At 43.2% G+C, this 20226-nt stretch overlaps 1 protein-coding gene across 1 annotated transcript; it reads right to left on the reverse strand.

Annotated features, from left to right (window-relative positions):
* Window positions 1–4085: 4085 nt before the first annotated feature.
* LOC311105755 (homeobox protein Meis3-like) lies at window positions 4086–13283 on the reverse strand (the record flags this gene model as incomplete). The annotated part of the gene is made up of 12 exons (XM_084147963.1): window positions 4086–4276; window positions 4583–4669; window positions 4779–4837; window positions 5144–5220; window positions 5855–6000; window positions 6255–6363; window positions 6619–6768; window positions 6969–7019; window positions 7212–7262; window positions 7483–7657; window positions 8186–8325; window positions 13188–13283. The coding sequence occupies 12 exons, from the start codon at window positions 13281–13283 to the stop codon at window positions 4086–4088; spliced, it is 1332 nt and encodes a 443-aa protein (XP_084004089.1).
* Between the last annotated feature and the right edge of the window lie 6943 nt (window positions 13284–20226).

Here is a 20226-nt window from a genome sequence, read left to right on the forward strand (position 1 = left end):
AAATTTGCCTAATGAGACATCTGGCATTATGCCTGCATTTGGATCTTTTAACCAGGTCTAAGAAACATCTGGACTCTTCATCAGCCCAGTCAAACCTGATGAGAGAGAGACTGATGGAGGGACAGTGGCTGAGACTTAACATCTATTGCACACACCTCTTACATATATGATCACGTGATATATTATGCATACATGGGACTATATTACACATTCAGTCCAGCCATAAATTAGATATATGGTGGTGGCGAGCACACAGATGGCAGACGCCTGAGGCATTTAAAGCTGGGACTTCGCTAGCTAGCTGCAGTTAAATATAGAGGCCATCCTGATGCAGAGAAAGAGAGAGAGAGAGAAAAAGATGGTCACACAAAGATACCCACTCACACGCAGGCGCACACACACACTCACAAAGTACATGCACATCCAAGCACAAGGCAACACCAGGACAATATACAGTCACACATTCTGAAAAACATGAATATTCACACTAACAGTATATCACAAACACTTGTTCTTCACACTAGATGTATGCCTGGTGTGTGTTCCCCCCTCCCCCTTGATTGACAGGCATCTAACGAGCAGCTGTTCTAATGGGCCTGGCAGCCTCTCCTAATAGTGATAAATAGATGAGAGGCATTTGTGAATCAGGACCAAACACTTTTCAATCAATTATTCACAACATTACTCCAATTTATGCATCATCAGGCTGTTACACATCCTGGCTGTTCCCAGGCTGGAAACAGTATTTGAACTCTGTGGTAAATTACAGTAGGAGCTACCAACTCTGGTTTTCCTCTCTCCGGCTGACTGATAAAATGGTTCCTTTCTACATCGTCCTGCATGAGTTTTAATGAAGGCTTGTGAAAGCGAGCGGCGCGTCATCGTTGGATCCTGACCTGTCTGCTCTGTCTATGGTCGTTCCATATGGGACATCACGTCACCGAGCTGCACTGTCTGTCAATGTCTCTCTGGCCTCCACTCTTTTTTAGTTTGTCCTTTTGTGCTATTCTGCTCTTTCACTCGTTGTCACAAACCGCTTCCCCCTGTTGAGGCATTGTAGTTGGCCACTTTTCCTCTAGCTTTCTCTCACTCTCTCTTTCTCTCCCGCTCCTCCCCCCTGTGCGCAGCTCTCTCCCCCTTGTCTGAACTCTGACAGGTGTGTAATTGAATGATTAATTATCACCAGAGGCCCTCCTCCTCCACACACACAAACACACGCGCACACACATTCAGCATTCCGCATTCCGCTTAAAAACAAACCACATACACACAGACATCTAAACTAAGTTTTAATTTGTCCACTTTTCGTGCACCTTTTCATTCATTCAGACCTATTGGCTATAGCATTCATACATATGCAGTATGCATAGGTTTTATTCTTAAAACACAATCCTCAAATACAGTTGCTCATATGAAATCTTAAAAATAAGAAGCGATTTTGTTTAGCCCTTGTATTTCTGTAACACAAATAATCTGTAACACAAGTAATCTGTAACACATGTCTGCCAAAATCATGCTGTGATTAATTATATTAGTAAAATGTTGTCATAAATATTGAAGACATCTGGTTTATATTAAGGTTAGGTTACAGTTATATTTACTATATATATATATATATATATATATATATATATATATATATATTAAGCTGTATGCCCCCAAAATGTGTGTTATAATATTTTTTCCTGCTCTAGCATTCCAGTTCCTCCAGTTTTGGGTTATTTCATTACTAAGATAGACTTAGTTGTCATAATGACTTCACACTATATGCTTCCCTTACTGAGCTCTGTGGCTGTACACACTGTTCTCTGTCCCTTCTCTTTCCCGGTATTGGCACATTTATGCAATGCAATTTCCACTAGCTAATGGATTTTGTGTTTGTGTGAGGCTACGGACTCTAGCTATCCAAAGCAATCATAAAGTGAAAACAGCATGAATAGCATCTCACTCCCGCTGTCTGTCTGTTGTTGGCTCTGAGATCTCCTTCAGACTATCATACAGTCAATTATGTTATTTATGGGACCATAGTGTTTAAATAATAATAATAATAATAATAATAATAATACATTTGATTTTAAGTGCTTTTCAACCTCCAAAGTCACTTTACATAGTCAAGATAATAAGCAAGATGAATGCATTCATAAATGAACTCATACATGTGGTCACAAAGCTCGATGTAAACGATGGACCTGCAGTGCAACAGATTATGAACCAACTGTGTGTGTCCATGGATTGGGGACTACATTTAGCTGGGACATGACTAGCATGGCAAGGAGTGACACAAAAAAAGAGAGTGACAAGATGGACAAGGCGAATGAGTGTGTGGACAGGAAAATAAGTGGTGGGACTTGGAGTCAGCCCTGAGGGTCAGAAAGCCAGGCCATTTCCTGTTGACCCTTGTATGAACTCTGACCCCTGCTGCAGGCTGCATCTATCACATGACAAGGGTGAGGTGGGGATTGAATGGATGGCTGGGTGGAGGAGGTTTTAGGCCAGGCAAAATGCATTTGAATTGTGTTTGACATTTAAGGAGTAATCACTTTGGCTTGGATTTGAACCTTGTTGCACATGGCCCTGCAGATGGGAGGAGGTATGAAGTGAATAAGGAAGGAATGCGGCAAGACAGTGAAAATGAGGAGTAAAACAAGAACAAATAGCTAAGCTAAAGGAGAGAGGGAGAGAGGTCAGGGAGGATGCTAGGCTAGTAGAGGAAAAGAAGAAAACAAGGGGGTACAAAGCTGCTGCAAACATCAATTGAAAATTACCATATAGTTACAATGTGTGTTTGTACCAGGAAGAAAATATACATATTTTCAAGATGACCTAATACCGATTTGTGTATATCACTGCTGTGTTGACTTTTCACATCCAACAGCGAATAATTGGAGGGCAAACTCAAAGAAAAAGTAATTCACACACTTTTACAAAAGAAAGGTTTTAATACTATAAGCATAATCATAACTGTAACATCATTATCATCAATTATCGTCATCAACATTTGGAAATATTTTTTTAAATCAGAGACCCATAAGGGACTGAGGAAGATGCAGCATGTGTAAAGTCCTTTGGCTGTCCTCCTTAAACCCAATGGCAGACAACATGGACCATGAAATGGTACGACAGGATTGTGTGTGTGTTCACTGTTTGGCCTATGATGTGGATCCCAAAGTAAACCCTACTATTCATGTCTGACAGGATCTTAAGGAGGTAAGTGATCAACTCATTCCAACGTATTTAAACAAACCAAGGTACGTCCTTGAACAAACTGAGAGAGACAAATTGAGCTCATTCATAGTGTACTAGAGTCATGCAAAGTGACGCCCTGGAAGATCGCTGTTCACAGGACTTTTGTCAGGTCGCATCTCTCTGACATATAAATACAAAAATAGATTTTAAAAAAACTCAAATTAAATAAGGTGGGTGTATGTGACAGTTGTCAGTGTGGGAAGACGGCGTGGCGGAGAGAGGTCAGAGTGCATCACTGGCGTCCTGTCCGAACACAACGCTTCAAGCCTGGGCTGTGTGAGGTCATAAGGCTGGGGGGGCGTTGAGGGTTATGGAGGTTAAGGTGACACAGGCGGATCGGGAGGTGTGTGTCTGACCTGTATCCTTCCGTCTTTCCGCTTGGTTGGCCAGTAGGCCAGGTGGGAGAGAGGCAAGTTGGCTGGTCAGTGGTCCGTGTGGGGTGTTCCTCTGTGCTCCTAGAGGGGGCACTATCCTGGGAGTCAGACAGCTCACTGTCACCATAGAGTATGTAGAGCGGGAAGGGGCTGAGGACGCTCGCCTCTTCCACCCTGAAGTGGGCTTGGCTCACACTCAAGGGCTCAATATGGTGTATGTCTTTGTCTACGTCTGAGATGGAATGTAAGTATGTTATTGATGGTATAAGAGGGGCCAGTGGTGGTTTTAAAGGGAAGTTTATGCATGTTGCAGACAGTGGGTTGAGTGACTATGTGGAGGTCAGTGTCTTACAGCGGGAATGTAAACATTTGGACTGCGCCATGCTGTTTTAGATAGCATGTGGCGGGTGTGTGAGCCACAGGGTGGCCCCTCTCTCCCCTCTCCTTCACACCCTTCCTTCTCAGTTAGTGGGCGTGTATGTCCAGACCCTGGCCTATGAGGGGATCGGCGGGGTGGGGGTGGGGCGGCGGGTGAAGCAGCATGGCGGGGTGGGGGCCGGGGTAGGGGTGCAGGGACGGGCCGGCGTGGGGGTAACCAGACTGGGACAGCAGGGCCCCGGGGTACTCTCCTGGAAGAGATGGCATCCCCTGAAGACCTAGAGAGAGAGAGAGAGAGAGAGAGAGAGAGATAGAGAGAGAGAGAGAGAGAGAGAGAGAGAGAGGAATTGATGTTAGGAGGTACTGTACAACAGCATACCACTGAATGTGTCCACCAAATGATTGGTAAAAACACTAGGGTCATGTTCAGTAGGGCACACCAGAGCAAAACCTTTTAAAACGGGAAAATGGAAATGAGCATTTCTTATTGGACAAGTTCTGGTAGTGCCTCCCTGCTTCAGTCCGTTTTCTTCTCTTTGTTGCCTAACGAACATGACCCAGTCATCCTTATCTCTGTCTCTTACCTGCTGCCCTGAGACCCAGGTGGGCTTGGCCGTCCAGTCCGTAGCCCCCCAGTGCTGCTCCCTCTGGGCTGTAAGGACCACCTTGACCTGGTAAACCAAACACACAACCACATTAATACAACCTAGGAATTTATAGATACATGAGTAACAATACATTAGAGCAGGGAATACGGTGGTAATAACATGGTAATATTACCTGAGCGATTTGACTGGTCAATCATGGGCTGTACTATTCTCCGTCTTGCATTGATAAACCTGGAGAGGAAAGAGGGGGAAGAGGAGGAGAATTGAATGGAAGGAGAGTCGGGAGAGAACACCAGTTAATGGAGAAAAATACTAACTCTGGGAATATTAACCTTTCACTTTTACAACCACTTAACCCCTTCATGGTTCACCGTCAATCCACATTAGGACAGAGGGAGTATGGATCTCTGGGTGATAATGGATTGATCAGTATTGATGGGGTCAGTGGAGGTCACGCTAAGGACCGGGCAACAAGGGACACCGTACAGTAGTAAAACACACAGCTGATCATTGGTTATTGATCAGGGGGGTACTGACCAGTTGTTGACCTGCAGGATGGTCAGTCCTGTGTCCTGTGCCAGCTGCTTCTTCTGCTCCTCCGAGGGGTATGGGTGCTGGGAAGGGACATTCAGAACAAGGGCATTATTTATTTGCAAAACTGGTTGAGATTCAGCAAGAGCCTTTGCTTTTGGCATACATTATCATTGCATAAAATCATCAAATGTATCATTTTGGCTCACACATACACCACACACAAATGGCTCCACCAGTATCTGTGTAGAATTAAAAACCCAAAGCATGTATGAAAGAGGGAGACCTACAACCATTAGATGAATACTAATGACTGACATTCCATCTAAATTCATGTCAAATTCTATGAACTGACGTGACCCCTAAAGTGAAGCAGCCTCTTTCTCTCGCACTCTCTCTCTCGCGCTCTCTCTCTCTAGTACAGTCATAATTAGTGAGAATTACTTTCGAGTTTTTCAATATAACTGCTAATTATCAGAATTACTACATTTCACCATAAATGGTTCTGTGTCTGTTCACTACTATTCAATATTGAACCTCTTATTCACACATTATCTCTCTGTCATTGAATTCCATTTTCAGCGTAATTGTTTTGCATTACGTGTATGATATCCCCTTCCTCCTTTCCTCCCGTCACTCTTTCCTCTCCTCTCCCCTCCTCTGCTTCTATCTGTCATTCTTCTCTCACTATTATTTCTTCTGTCTCTCTTTTCTCACCGATAAATGCTGGAAGAGCCATGCCCTCATGATGTTGGTTGCCAGTTTGGGGAAAATGCCCCTCTTCTTGTTGTTCCTTCTGTCTCGGTCTGTCTCGTCCTCCTCTCCTGTACTGGGGGAGGCCACGCCCCCATCCAAACCATCCCCTGCCAGAGGACAATAGAGATATGGCATTAGCACAGTTTTTTTGTGTGTGTGTGTGTGTGTGTGTGTGTGTGTGTGTGTGTGTGCGTGCGTGCGTGCGTGCGTGCGTGCGTGCGTGCGTGCGTGTGTGTGTGTTAACATGTTCAATTGATGTCAGGTTTATGTGTATATGTCGATTATGTTGTTAGCATGAGTGATTGAAAAGACGAGAGTGTGTGTGTGCAGGTGTGTGTATGAGTTAGTGTGTTAGAGGTACCCGTATCGCTGCAGTTGTCTGTGCTGTGTGAAGGCAGGCCACACGACATGCCAGGTGTCCCTAGTGGAGTGGACGCACAGTCATCTGGGTCCCGCAACCACGTCTGATTCTACAGAGAGAAGAAGGAAAGAGATAGAAACATATTGAGATGAACAGGGAAATTAAGAAGGTCTGCACTCAGTATCTGTAGTGAAAGAAAGTAAAATGTATTCCCTCTTTAGTGACAAGTGTTTTGCCCGACAGAGCTTCATCAGTGTCTTTTTCAGAGACATATTGAGAGCGATATACTGAGAAATCTGTGACTTTTGAGCTAATTTTTCATGTTCTCCTTGGACTAGTCAATCGCCATTCAGGTGTCACCTACCTGCTCTGACAGACTGGTGCAGGAGCCAGTGAAATCCTCCACGTCGGACTTGGACCCGCCCTCCCTGTCATCCAGAATCAGGTCTGTGGGCATCTTGCCCTTCAGGCAGGTGATGTAGCGATTACAGAAGTTATCACACAGGTCATGAACCTGGAATATAGAAGACGAGGAAGAGGGGGAAGAGAAATAGTATAGTACTGTAATGGTTTAGGTGTGTGACGGCTGATCATATCTGGTTTGTCTGCATTCAGCAGTCACTAGTCTGAATCATAAAGGGTAAGAGGAGAGAGAACGAGAGAGATAGCGAGAGAGAGGGAGAGAATATATTTTAGATGAGTGAAGAAGCACACCTTTTCCAGCTCCAACAGGTGGAAACGTAGTACCTGGATGGCCTGGATCATCTGAGGAGAAGAACAGATTGGTAGCTATGAACACAAGCTATTCCATATTGTAGCCTATGATATTATGACTGAAAAACATGCATTTGAGTTATTCTTAATCGATTTCTAGGTTACTGTGTGTCCCAACATGTAGGCTATAAGCATTTGGTTCTTTTGCTGTTACAGTATTTATATGTGTATTTATTTTCTTACCAGATTGTCCAGTTCAGGATTTGTAGAAAAAATGGGCTTTTCTGAGCGAATCTGAAACACACAAGGAAAGACGTCCACTGTCATTTGGATAATGGTTGGAGCTCGGAGCTTAAGATTTTCACTGTACCCTGGAATTAAACCTGCTTCCCTGCACATGTGACCATTAAACTTTTAATCTAAAATCTAATCATGAATCACTGCCGGCCACTATGATACATCCCACATACAGTACACAGCTGTTCTCTGATTGGCTCGTAGAGCTGTAACTCACCTGTTTGGCGAAGGCTGCGATGTCATCGTTGAAGGAGTCTGAGGAGCATACATCACTGTGATTGGTCAGGCCTTGGAGGTGGGGCGGGACTGAGAAGGATGTGACATCCCGTGGGGAGCAGGTGGCCAGCTCACACTTCTCAAACACCAGGGCCAGCAATGGAAACAGGGGATGACTGTGCACACAGAACACACACAGTGTTAACACAGGCACACATTTACATTTTAGTCATTTAGCAGACACTCTTATCCAGAGCGACTTACAGTTAGTGAGTGCATACATTATTATTTTTTATTTTTTCATACTGGCCCCCCGTGGGAATCGAACCCACAACCCTGCCGTTGCAAACGCCATGCTCTACCAACTGAGCTACACCCCTGCCGGCCATTCCCTCCCCTACCCTGGACGACGCTGGGCCAATTGTGCGCCGCCCCATGGGTCTCCCAGTCGCGGCTGGCTACGACAGAGCCTGGATTCGAACCAGGATCTCTAGTGGCACACACACATACACACACACTCCCTCTCTCTCTCTCCTCACACACATGCATGTACACAATACACACACACATCCCAGCAAATGCATATAGGCACAGAGCACCCTGATAGTAAATATACATGCATACTGTTAGAATGAAAAATAGATCTAACAAACACACACACACACACACACACACAAACTGCAGTGAAATAGTTATTTTCTCACCCATAGATCTGGTCCCTGTGGTGTTTGAGGGAATCTGGGACAGTGTGGCCATAGTGAGGGGGGGCCAGTGACCTCATGGCCTCTCCATACCCCCCCACGGGCATGCCCTCTGACCCTGAGTAGTGCACCAAGTCTTCATACTGAGGAACAGGGGGGAGAGACATAACATATTCAACATGTGTGTTGGGGTGTATTTCAATCATCTGCATTTTGTTGTGGAGAGAAGTGGAGAAAGTTTGTGTGTGTGTGTGTGTGTGTGTGTGTGTGTGTGTGTGTGTGTGTGTGTGTGTGTGTGTGTGTGTGTGTGTGTGTGTGTGTGTGTGTGTGTGTGTGTGTAAGAGCAAGAATGAGAGAGAGAGAAATTAGGAGATGAGGCCCCCTGTGAATATGGAAGCAGATCACTTCGAAGCTGTAGCTAATTTTCTCTTCTCCTTCATAAACACTGACTAGAGGCTCCTTGCTGAGCAGTTTTTCAGAGGGAACATCCACACTGGGACTATTGACATGAGATAAACAAACACGCACAGATTCATACATAAATATGAGCCTATGCTCTCTATCTCTCACACACTCTGTCTGTCTCTCTCTCTCTCAACATTACAGAGCTGATGTGTGTTAAACTGTAGCTGACTTCAGTCTCCAAGGCTTTTCTTCTGTCAGCAAAAACCAGCGGTTTTCTCCTGGATTAAAGTATGGCCAATCATAGTCCCATATGGCTGCGTGATCACAGCGTGCACCTGCTCTGCGGTTTTGTCGGGACACCTTTTGTTTTATGGATACTCGCTATTAACACAATCACCACTATCAGGTTCCGCGCCTTTCTTTACACGAGCTCTCGGATTACAGTGCGACTGTAGCCGCTGTCCGTCAACGGATCAAAGCACCGAAATCAAGATGACGGATTCTTCAAATTTTCCTAAAAGGCATGAGGCTGAGAGAGGGGATTCAAACGTGAAAAACACTTACAATGTTAATACGATTATAATTTACTGCAATCCTCATCATTATCAGGATAGTTCAAAGAGAGAGCTTAGTTTGCTATACGAATATATAGGCATAAACTATATCATTTAATTTTCTCAGCAATTAAGTTCAACATATTTTTTACTACATAGGCTATTACATATATTAGAAATATTCATGCTAACAATTAACCACAGACCAGTGGATGGATATATATCAGCATGCGCATCCTTCATATTTTGTTCTTGCAGTTGTTTTACTCAATAAACCAGTTTGAATAAACTATAAACATACTTGTTTGAACTTGCAATGTGCAATATATTCAATAAATACAAATCACTTCCCACCAGATTGCCTGTTGGCAAAAACAAAGTTTGCAAACATTCGCCTATAGCCTGTATTTCCAAAGCCATTCAACAGTTTCATTATTCTCACGGAGAAAATATGTTTTTCTCCAACATCAGACAAATGCAATGTATTTCATTCGAGTAGCTTATGTTAAAAATAAAAAGCACCAATGGGAACATACATTTAAATTGGTATCCTACGTTGTCCCAACAACCTGCTTATTCCAATCTAAAGTGATAGAGTTTTTTGTGACAATAGTTTTTCATTTAGCATACATGTAGGCCTAATACACGTAGGTAGACTATGCAAAAATAGAATACTCTACAGGTTTCCTAACGGATGCATTTTCTTTCCGTTTAAGGTAGTCTAATAGCCATATGCTCGAATGACAGGCTAATGCCACCAATTGTAAACAGTGGGATATACTGTATACTTTACAGTGCATGGGACAACATATTTAATTGATCAAATTCACTTCCCTTTGGTGCATATAACCGGAATTAGGCTAATTATGGATAATTGACTGATACACTTTCTTGACCTTGTTTCCGTGAACTAAAGTCTGAATTGTAATCAAATTGGCCAAAGAAAGTACCTGTTTTGTTGAATTTTAATTAGCGTAAATTACAACATTCTTAACAGGATTACACTAATATAACGAAAATCAAATGTAAAATGTAAATGAAAAGCGACTGCGTAATTGTCATCTGTAGGCCTAATTACAGTAAACCGAAAAATCTTATCCGGAAAAGTTACTTTGATTTGCACGACCCGAAGCCGTTGACAGTCAGGCTATATGACATATCAAAATGTCTTAATTTCCTCACTCAGCTGTAAGCCGAACGTGTTATTAAAACACAGATAACAAATAGATAACAATTTCATCTGACCTGTAACCTTTTTTTCTTTTAATGAAACATCAAGATAGATACAGAAAAGAGCAACAGTTCACTGCATGGGAGTTTGACAAGTTACTCAAAAAATGTGGTAGCCTATGTCTGCAGCCTTAGATATTCAGCAGGTGTGTGTGTGTTATGTGTGTGTGATACAATGTCATGATTAGTCTACTATGGTAATTTTCTTTAGGAATGGAAAAGAGTGGCACAGTGCACATAGCAACGGGATCCGCGAGCCGCGGACTCACTGTAGCAAAAGAGTTGACCTACTTAGCGACTTGGTCTGCCGCTCCCTGTCTCTCTTTTTACTCGACCTACTCACTTCACCTCATACTGTATATGGACATATAATGTCTTTCCATTTTCACAATGGAATCGAATATTAATTCCTGCAGGAAACACACATTCTCAGTTTTAAATAGCCTATATTTCAAATATTACACTATACATATTGAAACCCAGATAAACGTTTATGGCTATAAAGGGATAGTTTTTACACCCTATATAAGAGCTATATATTTATAGTCCTAAAGCCCTTGTAAAACAATGAGAAAAGTATCATTCTGACATCATATCAACACGACCCTAATGATTTAGGTCAGGTCAGTTTATTTAGGAATATTCAGAGCATACACAATTATGTCAATAAGGTTATTCCTTCTGATAGCTTGATGTGAACTCCTTGACATGTTGCTGCTGCCTTCATTTGCCCTGTATGGCTGGGAGCTGTGGCCTACGCGAGGGAGGATAGGAAGGGAGGCGAGACAGGCAGCGAGAGGCGCTACGTCAAAACGTAAGGACCGAGCAAAGAGGCAAAATGCTACAATAACCAAACTAGCAAGATTATTATCTGGAGAGAAGGATACGCACTACCGTGATACTACAAATGATGAGTGAGTGTAAAGGATGCAGTAGAATTGAGTAAACAGCCATCCTACCCTCTTATCCATGCGACACGGAAGCCAATCCTACTCCGGGAAGGATGAGACCAGACCGGCTGTCCAGCGCAGGCGTTCTGCCTCCTGTATCCAGATTATCTGATGAAAAGAATGCGTTCTTTAATAAACGGATAGAGGTGAAATTATAACAGTTGCAGCATCAAACGCTTAAGTCTCATTATTATTTAGAACGGAGTTGGTTAAAAAAAAGAATAGCTAAACCAGAGTGTAGACCATAATTTGGCTACAGCAATAGCCTAGCCTAATATGGGCTACAATAGGCTACATATAATTCCGAAGTAAATTGAATCGTTACTTTTGATGCAATCAAGCAGCTTTATGATCCAAACTTAGATGTGCACGACCATAAAAGCGATGTGTATTCAATAGCTATCACTAATAAGAATATATCAACCATTAGGCTATGTTACATGCAGGCATCAAATATTACAGAAATCCAATACACTATTTTAGAAAAATATAATTCCATAAAATATCCCACCGAAACCTACATTTGACGTGTAGGCTATAGTCACTCTCAGGCATGGGCTGCGGTTTCGAGAGCGCTCTGGTAGGTCCGCACGTTATGTTTTTGGGTCCGGCTCGCAGGCGAGATGCTTGGTGAGGAGAAATAGCGTCCTTTTTGGTCGTTCTCGCTGTCCATGGACTGTCGCGACAGGCTGGAAAATGTCACAGCGACTTGAGTGATGTTGCTTTAAACATTGAGCGAGGCAGAGACGATGTGGGGAGAGATGGTGGTTGGGAGTTGTTTGGGGGGTCAAAACACGACGGGGTCTCTCACCCCCACCTTCTTATCACACACACTCGCGCATTACAAACGCAGGATCCCCACGTTTTATTCCAATGGCACGCTCTACACAGACATAGCATGCATTAGCACAGTTTATTCGCTACCTTTCACTGTTGCTGAACCATGACAAGATAATGTCTGATAACGCAAAGATTTGAGGTCGAACACAGCATTTTCTTCATATTATCTCGTGGTCTTTATATTCCATAATCTGCAGGATAGTGCGCGCATTTATTAATGGGAACCATACAACCGTTATTGGTACTGGAAATAATGTTAGTATTGTTTCCAACACTTGCCTCAAGCATCTGGGGTATCCCAACTCAGTAACAGCGTTTGTTGTTTTTAGTAGCATGTCAAATTAAGTAAAATTCACAGAAAATGCTGATGATTATTTCTGATAGGCTATTAAAAAAAAAAATTTTTTAGTCATTTAGCAGACGCTCTTATCCAGAGCGACTTACAGTTAGTGAGTGCATACATTTTTCATACTGGCCCCCCGTGGGCCTATATACCATGTTGGTTATTGGCCGCACAAATCAGAATTTCTGTATAGCCACGTTCATTCAACAACCCTGGAACAACCCACCACAGTGCATTTTGGTAACATATACAGTAAGTAATTATAGAATAGGCTATTAAATGTCTCATACATTGGTTCTACGCAAGATGTCCTATAGTTTTTACGCATGATAACATTTTTTAAGGATGGCAAATCAGGTCATAAATAATTTTCAATAGGGTAGGCCTATGACAATACATTTATTGGCTGATAATGACTATAGTAGCATTTTTTAGTTTTTGTTGACTTAATGTAATTGACCTGTCTTCTCCATTAAACTGCCCAAATGTCCCACTTTGCTTGGAACAGCAGGCCATTTTATTGTTCTGAAGATGTGTGAAAACCAGGCTACCTTTCTCTAAAGAGTTTTTTCTCATTCTAACTGGAGGGAAAACTTTCACAGCTCCGTGGACCTCGTCTTGTGTTGTAAATTACTCTTAAGTAACAAAATAATTATTCAAAACGGTTCTCTTTCACCTCTCACGCGGCGAGGGACCAATAGGCGGCCGAACTTCAATCGGCAGCGCGGTTGCGGCCACATGGGCCAGGGCAAGGCTTCACCGCGGGCGGCGTGGGGCATGATTTGGGGTGCAGCCAGCGAGCGCCGTAACATCAACCAACCTGCGGCCTTTTAACACCGCGGGAGGTTAATTCCCATGACGATGATCATAGCCTTTAGACCCCTCTAACATCGAATCCATAGCATCAATGAAAAATGTGAACGGACAGGAAATTACACTAAATATACGGCTTAATAGGATATTTCTAATTGATTAACAGGGATACATCCATTTCCAGTCCTATTCTGATTGTTTTATGTTTGTCATCATGGGTTAAAATAATTTCTACATTTAAGAGGCTACATTTTACAAACATAAATATAATCAATGCATGTATGGTGTGTGTTTCAATATTGTGTTAAGGGCTTCATGAAGAGATTATTTGTGCATAGTAGCCTACTGCAGCAAATTCGGGGGTAGCCTGGGACTTTTATCCTATGACCTTATCTTTGTCAGTCCAACATCCAAGCTATTATTGTGCAAGATCCAAACATCTTGATGAGGTTGCTGGTGTTGTAGGGATGCAACACTAGACTATCCCCTTCCTTCGGGAAGCACACCCTTGTGCTTCAATGAAGTCCATGTCATCCTGACACCAATACAGTGACTTTATAGGTAAAGCCTCAGAACTTAAATGGGGAATCTGCAGTTGAAACAACAACAAAGCGGCCACCCTGCCACTGATTTGGCCAATAGCTGAGAAATGGGGCTGAAGAAATGTAGCCACTCTTAAATTCATAGACAGAGCTATGGATGCAAGGACTGACCATCCATGAGATCTAAATGATAGTTTTAGCGATGTTTTGAGGCAATACAGTGTTTGTTTACAATTACATTGTTTACAAACAATGGAGTAAAAAATATATAGATATTTGGGGTTCTGTTGGGGTGCAACAGTTGAACTCAGGCCATGAGGCATGTATAAGATATATTCTTCAAGAATCAATGGGTAGCCTATATATCATTAATTTAAAAGTCAAAAAATGGACGTAGCAATTGCAGATTGCCCCTTTATACACTCAACCTAGCATCTCTTAAAACTTGTTAGCACTGGCAGTTTGAAGTGACTCAAATCAATTTTTTTTGCATATCTGATTCAAATCGGTTATTCTTCCTGTAGTCTGAACAGCCAAAAAGCACATGGAATCGGATATTTCAATACCTTCGTCGGTAGTTTCAAATCAGATACAAATCTGATTCCTGGCCATGCGTCTTGTGTCTGATCAGTCAAATCTGATTTATTTGCCCTCAAGTGGTTTCTAGACCGTTAATTGGCTAATTTTGTTGCTTGCTAGCTACTCTGTTGACACGTTGACAAGAACATGTGGTAGCTAACTAGCTTGTTAATTGTTTACAAACAAATAAGTGAATGTGCTAGAAAGCTAAACAGCTACCTAGCTAGCTAGTTGACTGCTGTGGCTAGCCAAACAGGACTCATTTTGAAAGTTGGATCATCTTATCCTTTGAGGCTTTAAAAAGTGTTCTTACACTATGATTTTGAACATGCAAAGCAACTGGGAAACGTCCATAATAGGCATTGTTGTCACCTTAGCTTGCTACATAACTTCTGAGTGATAAGACACATGAGCACCACCACCAATCAGCCTACACCACTGCTCATACAACCATCATTACTATGACAACCAGCGTAGACATGTCAGCAAATGACTGCTGGCTGAACACACAAATCCGATTTGATCACTTGTAACTTGCTGTTTGGACAGTCAGTATTCCAAAACGGATTTGAAAAACAAAACTGATTTGAGCATTAAGGCCTGCAGTGTGAACAAGGCTTAAGTTCAACCCACCTATGCAATTAAGGCAAGAGGTCAGAATCTTTTGACAAGGATGCTGGTGTACTAAGGACGTCACACTATATACGATATTTTCAGTGTATGGAGAGGATGTTAGAAGGAGTAGTTCTGAGTAGCCTATATGGCAAGGCTGCTGCAGTTGTTTGTCAGGCCCTGTCAGGGTTGGAGCGGCTGCTACTGTGCAATTGCGTGTGTGGGGGTCAATGTCAAGGTGCTCGTGATTCAAAGCCAGGCCTTACTGCAGGCATTGCCCAAGGATAAAGAGCAGAGAGAGGCTGAACAGGAAACAACAACAGGAGATTATGAAAAAGGTGGACGTGTTTAACTATAGAGTAAACAAACAAATATTTCACCAACTGGGGACATTTTGTTGGTCCCCACAAGGTGAAATACTATTTCTAGGGGGTTTAGGATTAACGTTAGAATTAGTGTTAGGGTTAGAATTAGGTTTAGGGTTAGGGTTAGGGTTATGCGCTAGGGTTAGTTTTAGGGTTACGGTTAGGAGCTAGGGTTAGGTTTAGGGTTACGGTTAAGGTTAGGTTTTTGGGTTAAGGTTAGGGTAAGGGTTAGGGTTAGGGGTTAGGGAAAATAGGATTTTGAATGGGACTGAATTGTGTCCCCACAAGGTCAGTTATACAAGACTGTGTGTGTGTGTGTGTTTATGTGTTTGTGTGTGTGAGTGTGCGCTTGGGTGTGTATGTGTACCTGTTTGCATGTCCATGTGCATCTGTTTGTCTATTTGTGTGTTTTCTGGAGAGAACTAAGTCATTTGAGAATTGTTTCTTAACCAAATATCAACATGTTCTGCCAGACTGATTAGAATTAGCCCATACATTACATTGATCAAATTGCTTTTTAGGGACATCGTACCCCTACTGGACCTGTACATCAGCCAGCCCATTGGGAGATCTCCTGGTCTACTGTGGTGTATTCACTAGGAACCAAACGGAAGCAAACGGGACGAAACAGGGTGGGACTAACCTTTACTTGTCCAATAAGAAACTCTTATTTTCATTGCAAAACCTTTTCCGTTACAAAACATTTTCGCTAAAGTCTACTGTGATGTGCACTAATGAATACACTCCTGCTGTATCCAGAGGCAGAAACACTCAGCATCTCCTCATTATCAACACTAGGCCTATCTCTAGCTGGACTCTCTCCCTCTACATCCAAGGCAATACAAAACTTCAGCGGTCCATATGGTCATGATTTATACTGCGTAGCCTTCACTTTGAGTGTTTATATAGAAATTATCATTGCTTCTAGATCATGTCGATAGCACAGGTACATGTATATACATTAGGAAATATCAGCTGTATAATGAGCTTGTTGTTAGTGAACATGACAACATAGACCAGGGATGTGCAACTGGCGGCGGCCCCCGTTTTGTAGGCCCGCAGATTTAGAAGAAATGACTGTTGAGAGTTAGAATAGTAGAATACACAAGGTGCAATATCGAAATTTGGTTGTGCATCAGCAGTTTTAAGTAAGTTAGTCTAGCCAGCTATCTAAACGTTTAGTAATCATGGTTGAATTACCGACCGGGGAGGCCCCTATTGATTTTGTTAGTCCCTCTTACTCAGATATCATATTAAAAACGGCAAACATTTCTCTCCACCCTATGGCAAAATGCAGCAAACTTGCTTTAAAACTGCAACATTTTCTCTTCTTCCCATTGCAAAATGTGTAGAATTGCAGCAAACTTGCTTTAAAACTGTTACATTTTCTCAACTTCCCATGGCAAAATGTGTGGAAATGAACTCTAAAACTTCAACATTTTGTCTGCTGTCAAGAGTGGTGCCGCTAAAATATTTGCTTAGGGAACCCAAAACACTAGGGCCGACTCTGACTGCATGTGTGGGTCTGGATGTGGATATGCAGACCCGCGAGCCACTGGGGCCCCTCATGATGAGATCAGATTATTTTTGGGGGCCCCCAGCCCCATCAAAGTTGCTCATCTTTGACATAGATTGTGTCTCGTCCATCATGTTAACGGTAAAACGGTGGGCCGTTGACATAGTTGCCTGTGGAAGAGGAGGGAGCCCCTGGGATAAACACTACCGGTTGCCCTTGGTTTGGTAACCTTGGCCACCCAGGCTAGTTGACACGGTTGACTCCGCCATAAAGGGAATATGGTTGCCTTGACCCTGGGGTACCCACAGTCCAGAGGGAACATCAGAGTGGGGTGACCCGGCAGTCAAGGAGCGGCACTCTCCAAAGGGGAGAAGGGGGTAAGAGGTGGGAGAGAGAGGGGTAAAAGCACGGAGAGGAGGGGCAGAGTGCTTTTTTATGAGCGTGTGCCTCTCCAGTTTCTGGGTCGTCTGGCCGCATGGACATAAATTCTCTTTCTCTTTCTCTTTCTCTCCTCTCTCCCTCTCTCTCTCTCTCTCTCTCTCTCTCTCTCTCTCTTTCTCTCTCTCTCTCTCTTTCTCTCTCTCTCTCTCTCTCTCTCTCTCTCTCTCTCTCTCTCTCTCTCTCTCTCTCTCTCTCTCTCTCTCTCTTTCTTTCTCTCCCTCTCTCCCTCTCTCTCTCTCTCTCTCTCTCTCTCTCTCTTTCTTTCTCTCGCTCTCTCTCTCCCTTTCGCTCTCTCTCCATCTCATCCTACCAGCCCATTTTCATCACCATGTTCTTACAGTACAGTATTGTCTGTGAACTTATTCTCTCTCAGCCTGTCTGCATTTCTGTCTCCACCTGCTTTGACACTGTACTTCATTCACTACACTTAACCCCTCTCTCTCCCACTCAAGCCCTACACTCCTCCTCTCCATCCCTCCATCATTTCATGTTTACCTTCCTTTGGAGAAGTCATCACTGCCTTTCGCCATTCTTTCATTTTCTCCCCCTGTTTCTCTCCCGCTCCCTCTCTCCTCCACTCTCCTTATAGATGGAGATTAAGTCTGGGCTGGAGCCCCATCCATTTCCCTGACTGTTGTTATTAAGGAGATGGATGGAGGCTTGCAGTGCCAGCTCGACGCAGCAGCAATTACAGCAGGTCCAGTGATAGATGGAGGGAGAGCGAGAGGGAGCGAGGGAGGAGATGGAGAAAGGGAGATAGAGAGAGGGGCATCTATCACGCCCTTTAATCTACCTGTCACTGCTCTGGGAAGGCTGGGAAGGAGGCTGGGCCTGGGGTGAGGAGGGTGGAGGGGGAGTGAGGATGGAAGAGATGAGGACTGGCTAATACAGTGCCTTGACTATTGGTTAAAGGTTTCATATCCTTCTTTTGCTCTGTCCTTCCCCCAAACAATTACATGAAAAGATGCCCTCCAGTACTATAGTAATTAAATGTCCTCATTAACTAATTGATTGTCTTGAGGTTATTGAATTTCGTATTGAATTCTGTGTGTTTGTGTGCCAGTGTGTGTCTGGCTGCTTAACAGTGTTGCATGAGATACTGTATGCTGATATGTTGTTATGTGGATGTGTGCTGTTGATGGGTCATAACTTCCTTTATTTACAGGTCAGGAGACGAAGCCTCTAGAATGTAATTTGTTTGGTTTGAAGGGAAACATTTTTGCATTGAGATAATTTAATGCACCTTGTTAGTACTCTGCATCTACATGTTTCAAATACCGAGTACACACATGTGCAAACACAGGCCTGCACACACCAACACAAACCTGTTGGTGGTATCAAAGAAGCGGCCACCTTCAGAGAAGCGCATGATAACCCTGCATATATTATCTGTAATTTGACTAGTTTTTCCCCTCAATGTTAGAGAAATATTATGAAAGCTAATCCAAGCCTCTCCTCTCTCTCCCCTCCTCCACATTCTCATCTGTCCAGGAGAGTGAGGTATGGGATGGAGGGATTAATTCTCTTCCGTTGGCCATGGGAATGATAGATGGACAGATGTGGGGTGAAGAAAGAGAGGGGCAAAGGAGAGAAGCGAAGTCAAGAGGTCCATAAATCTGACGGGGGACCTGGTCTACATCACACATTAATAAGATCTCCCAGAGCCATGGTAACCCAGGCTAGAAAAGTAAGTAATGGCAAGAGATGTAATCTAATCTTAGCAATAATATCTGAATGGATCTTTGGCAATGGGTCATTATGCAAAATAACAATTTTTTTATATTGATCAAGGCTCAGGTGTGAGGACGGAGGCCATAGCAGAACCAGCAGATAGATCATACTGTTTACATACTGTTTTGCTTAGCCAAATTACAGGAGTGACTGTGGGTTCCATTGATAGTGGGACACCTCTCTCCTCTCTCCTAGAATTTGTGTGCGCTTGTTCACATTCCTTCACTGATTTGAAAAGAAAATTACTGGTATATGGAAATACGGTGAAAACTCCCTCTAACCCATGCCTCGACCAATCCAATGCCTTTAGATTTGTGGGAAGTAGTGAACGCGTGTACACTTCAGGAGATATTATCAGGACACACCCATTGTGTAGTTCTATGGCCCAGAGGACAGGAGATATTATCAGGACACACCCATTGTGTAGTTCTATGGCCCAGAGGACAGGAGATATTATCAGGACACACCCATTGTGTAGTTCTATGGCCCAGAGGACAGAAGATATTATCAGGACACACCCATTGTGTAGTTCTATGGCCCAGAGGACAGGAGATATTATCAGGACACACCCATTGTGTAGTTCTATGGCCCAGAGGACAGGAGATATTATCAGGACACACCCATTGTGTAGTTCTATGGCCCAGAGGACAGGAGATATTATCAGGACACACCCATTGTGTAGTTCTATGGCCCAGAGGACAGGAGATATTATCAGGACACACCCATTGTGTAGTTCTATGGCCCAGAGGACAGGAGATATTATCAGGACACACCCATTGTGTAGTTCTATGGCCCAGAGGACAGGAGACTGAAGGTTCAGTAACAACACAGTCACAGTCAAGAGAACAGGAAAAAACAAGAGTACAGAAAGTAGAATCAATTAGAGAGTTCTCTTCCAATTGGCCCTCCTGTGCATTAGGGAGCCCATAGGCCAAGAACAGTGTGCGTGTGTATGCATTTGTTTATATGTGTGTGTGTGTGTGTGTGTGTGTTTTCAGAACTGTCAGCATGGAAACAGACCATGGTTTGTTTACCCCTAACAACAGACAAGCTGAACATGGTGTAATGTATCAGTTCTTCCAGATCAAGTACCAGATTCATTTTTCAAGTACAACACTAGAGA

The sequence above is a fragment of the Coregonus lavaretus genome, assembly GCF_964263955.1.
Source record: "Coregonus lavaretus genome assembly, chromosome: 30".
Lineage (NCBI taxonomy): Eukaryota > Metazoa > Chordata > Actinopteri > Salmoniformes > Salmonidae > Coregonus > Coregonus lavaretus.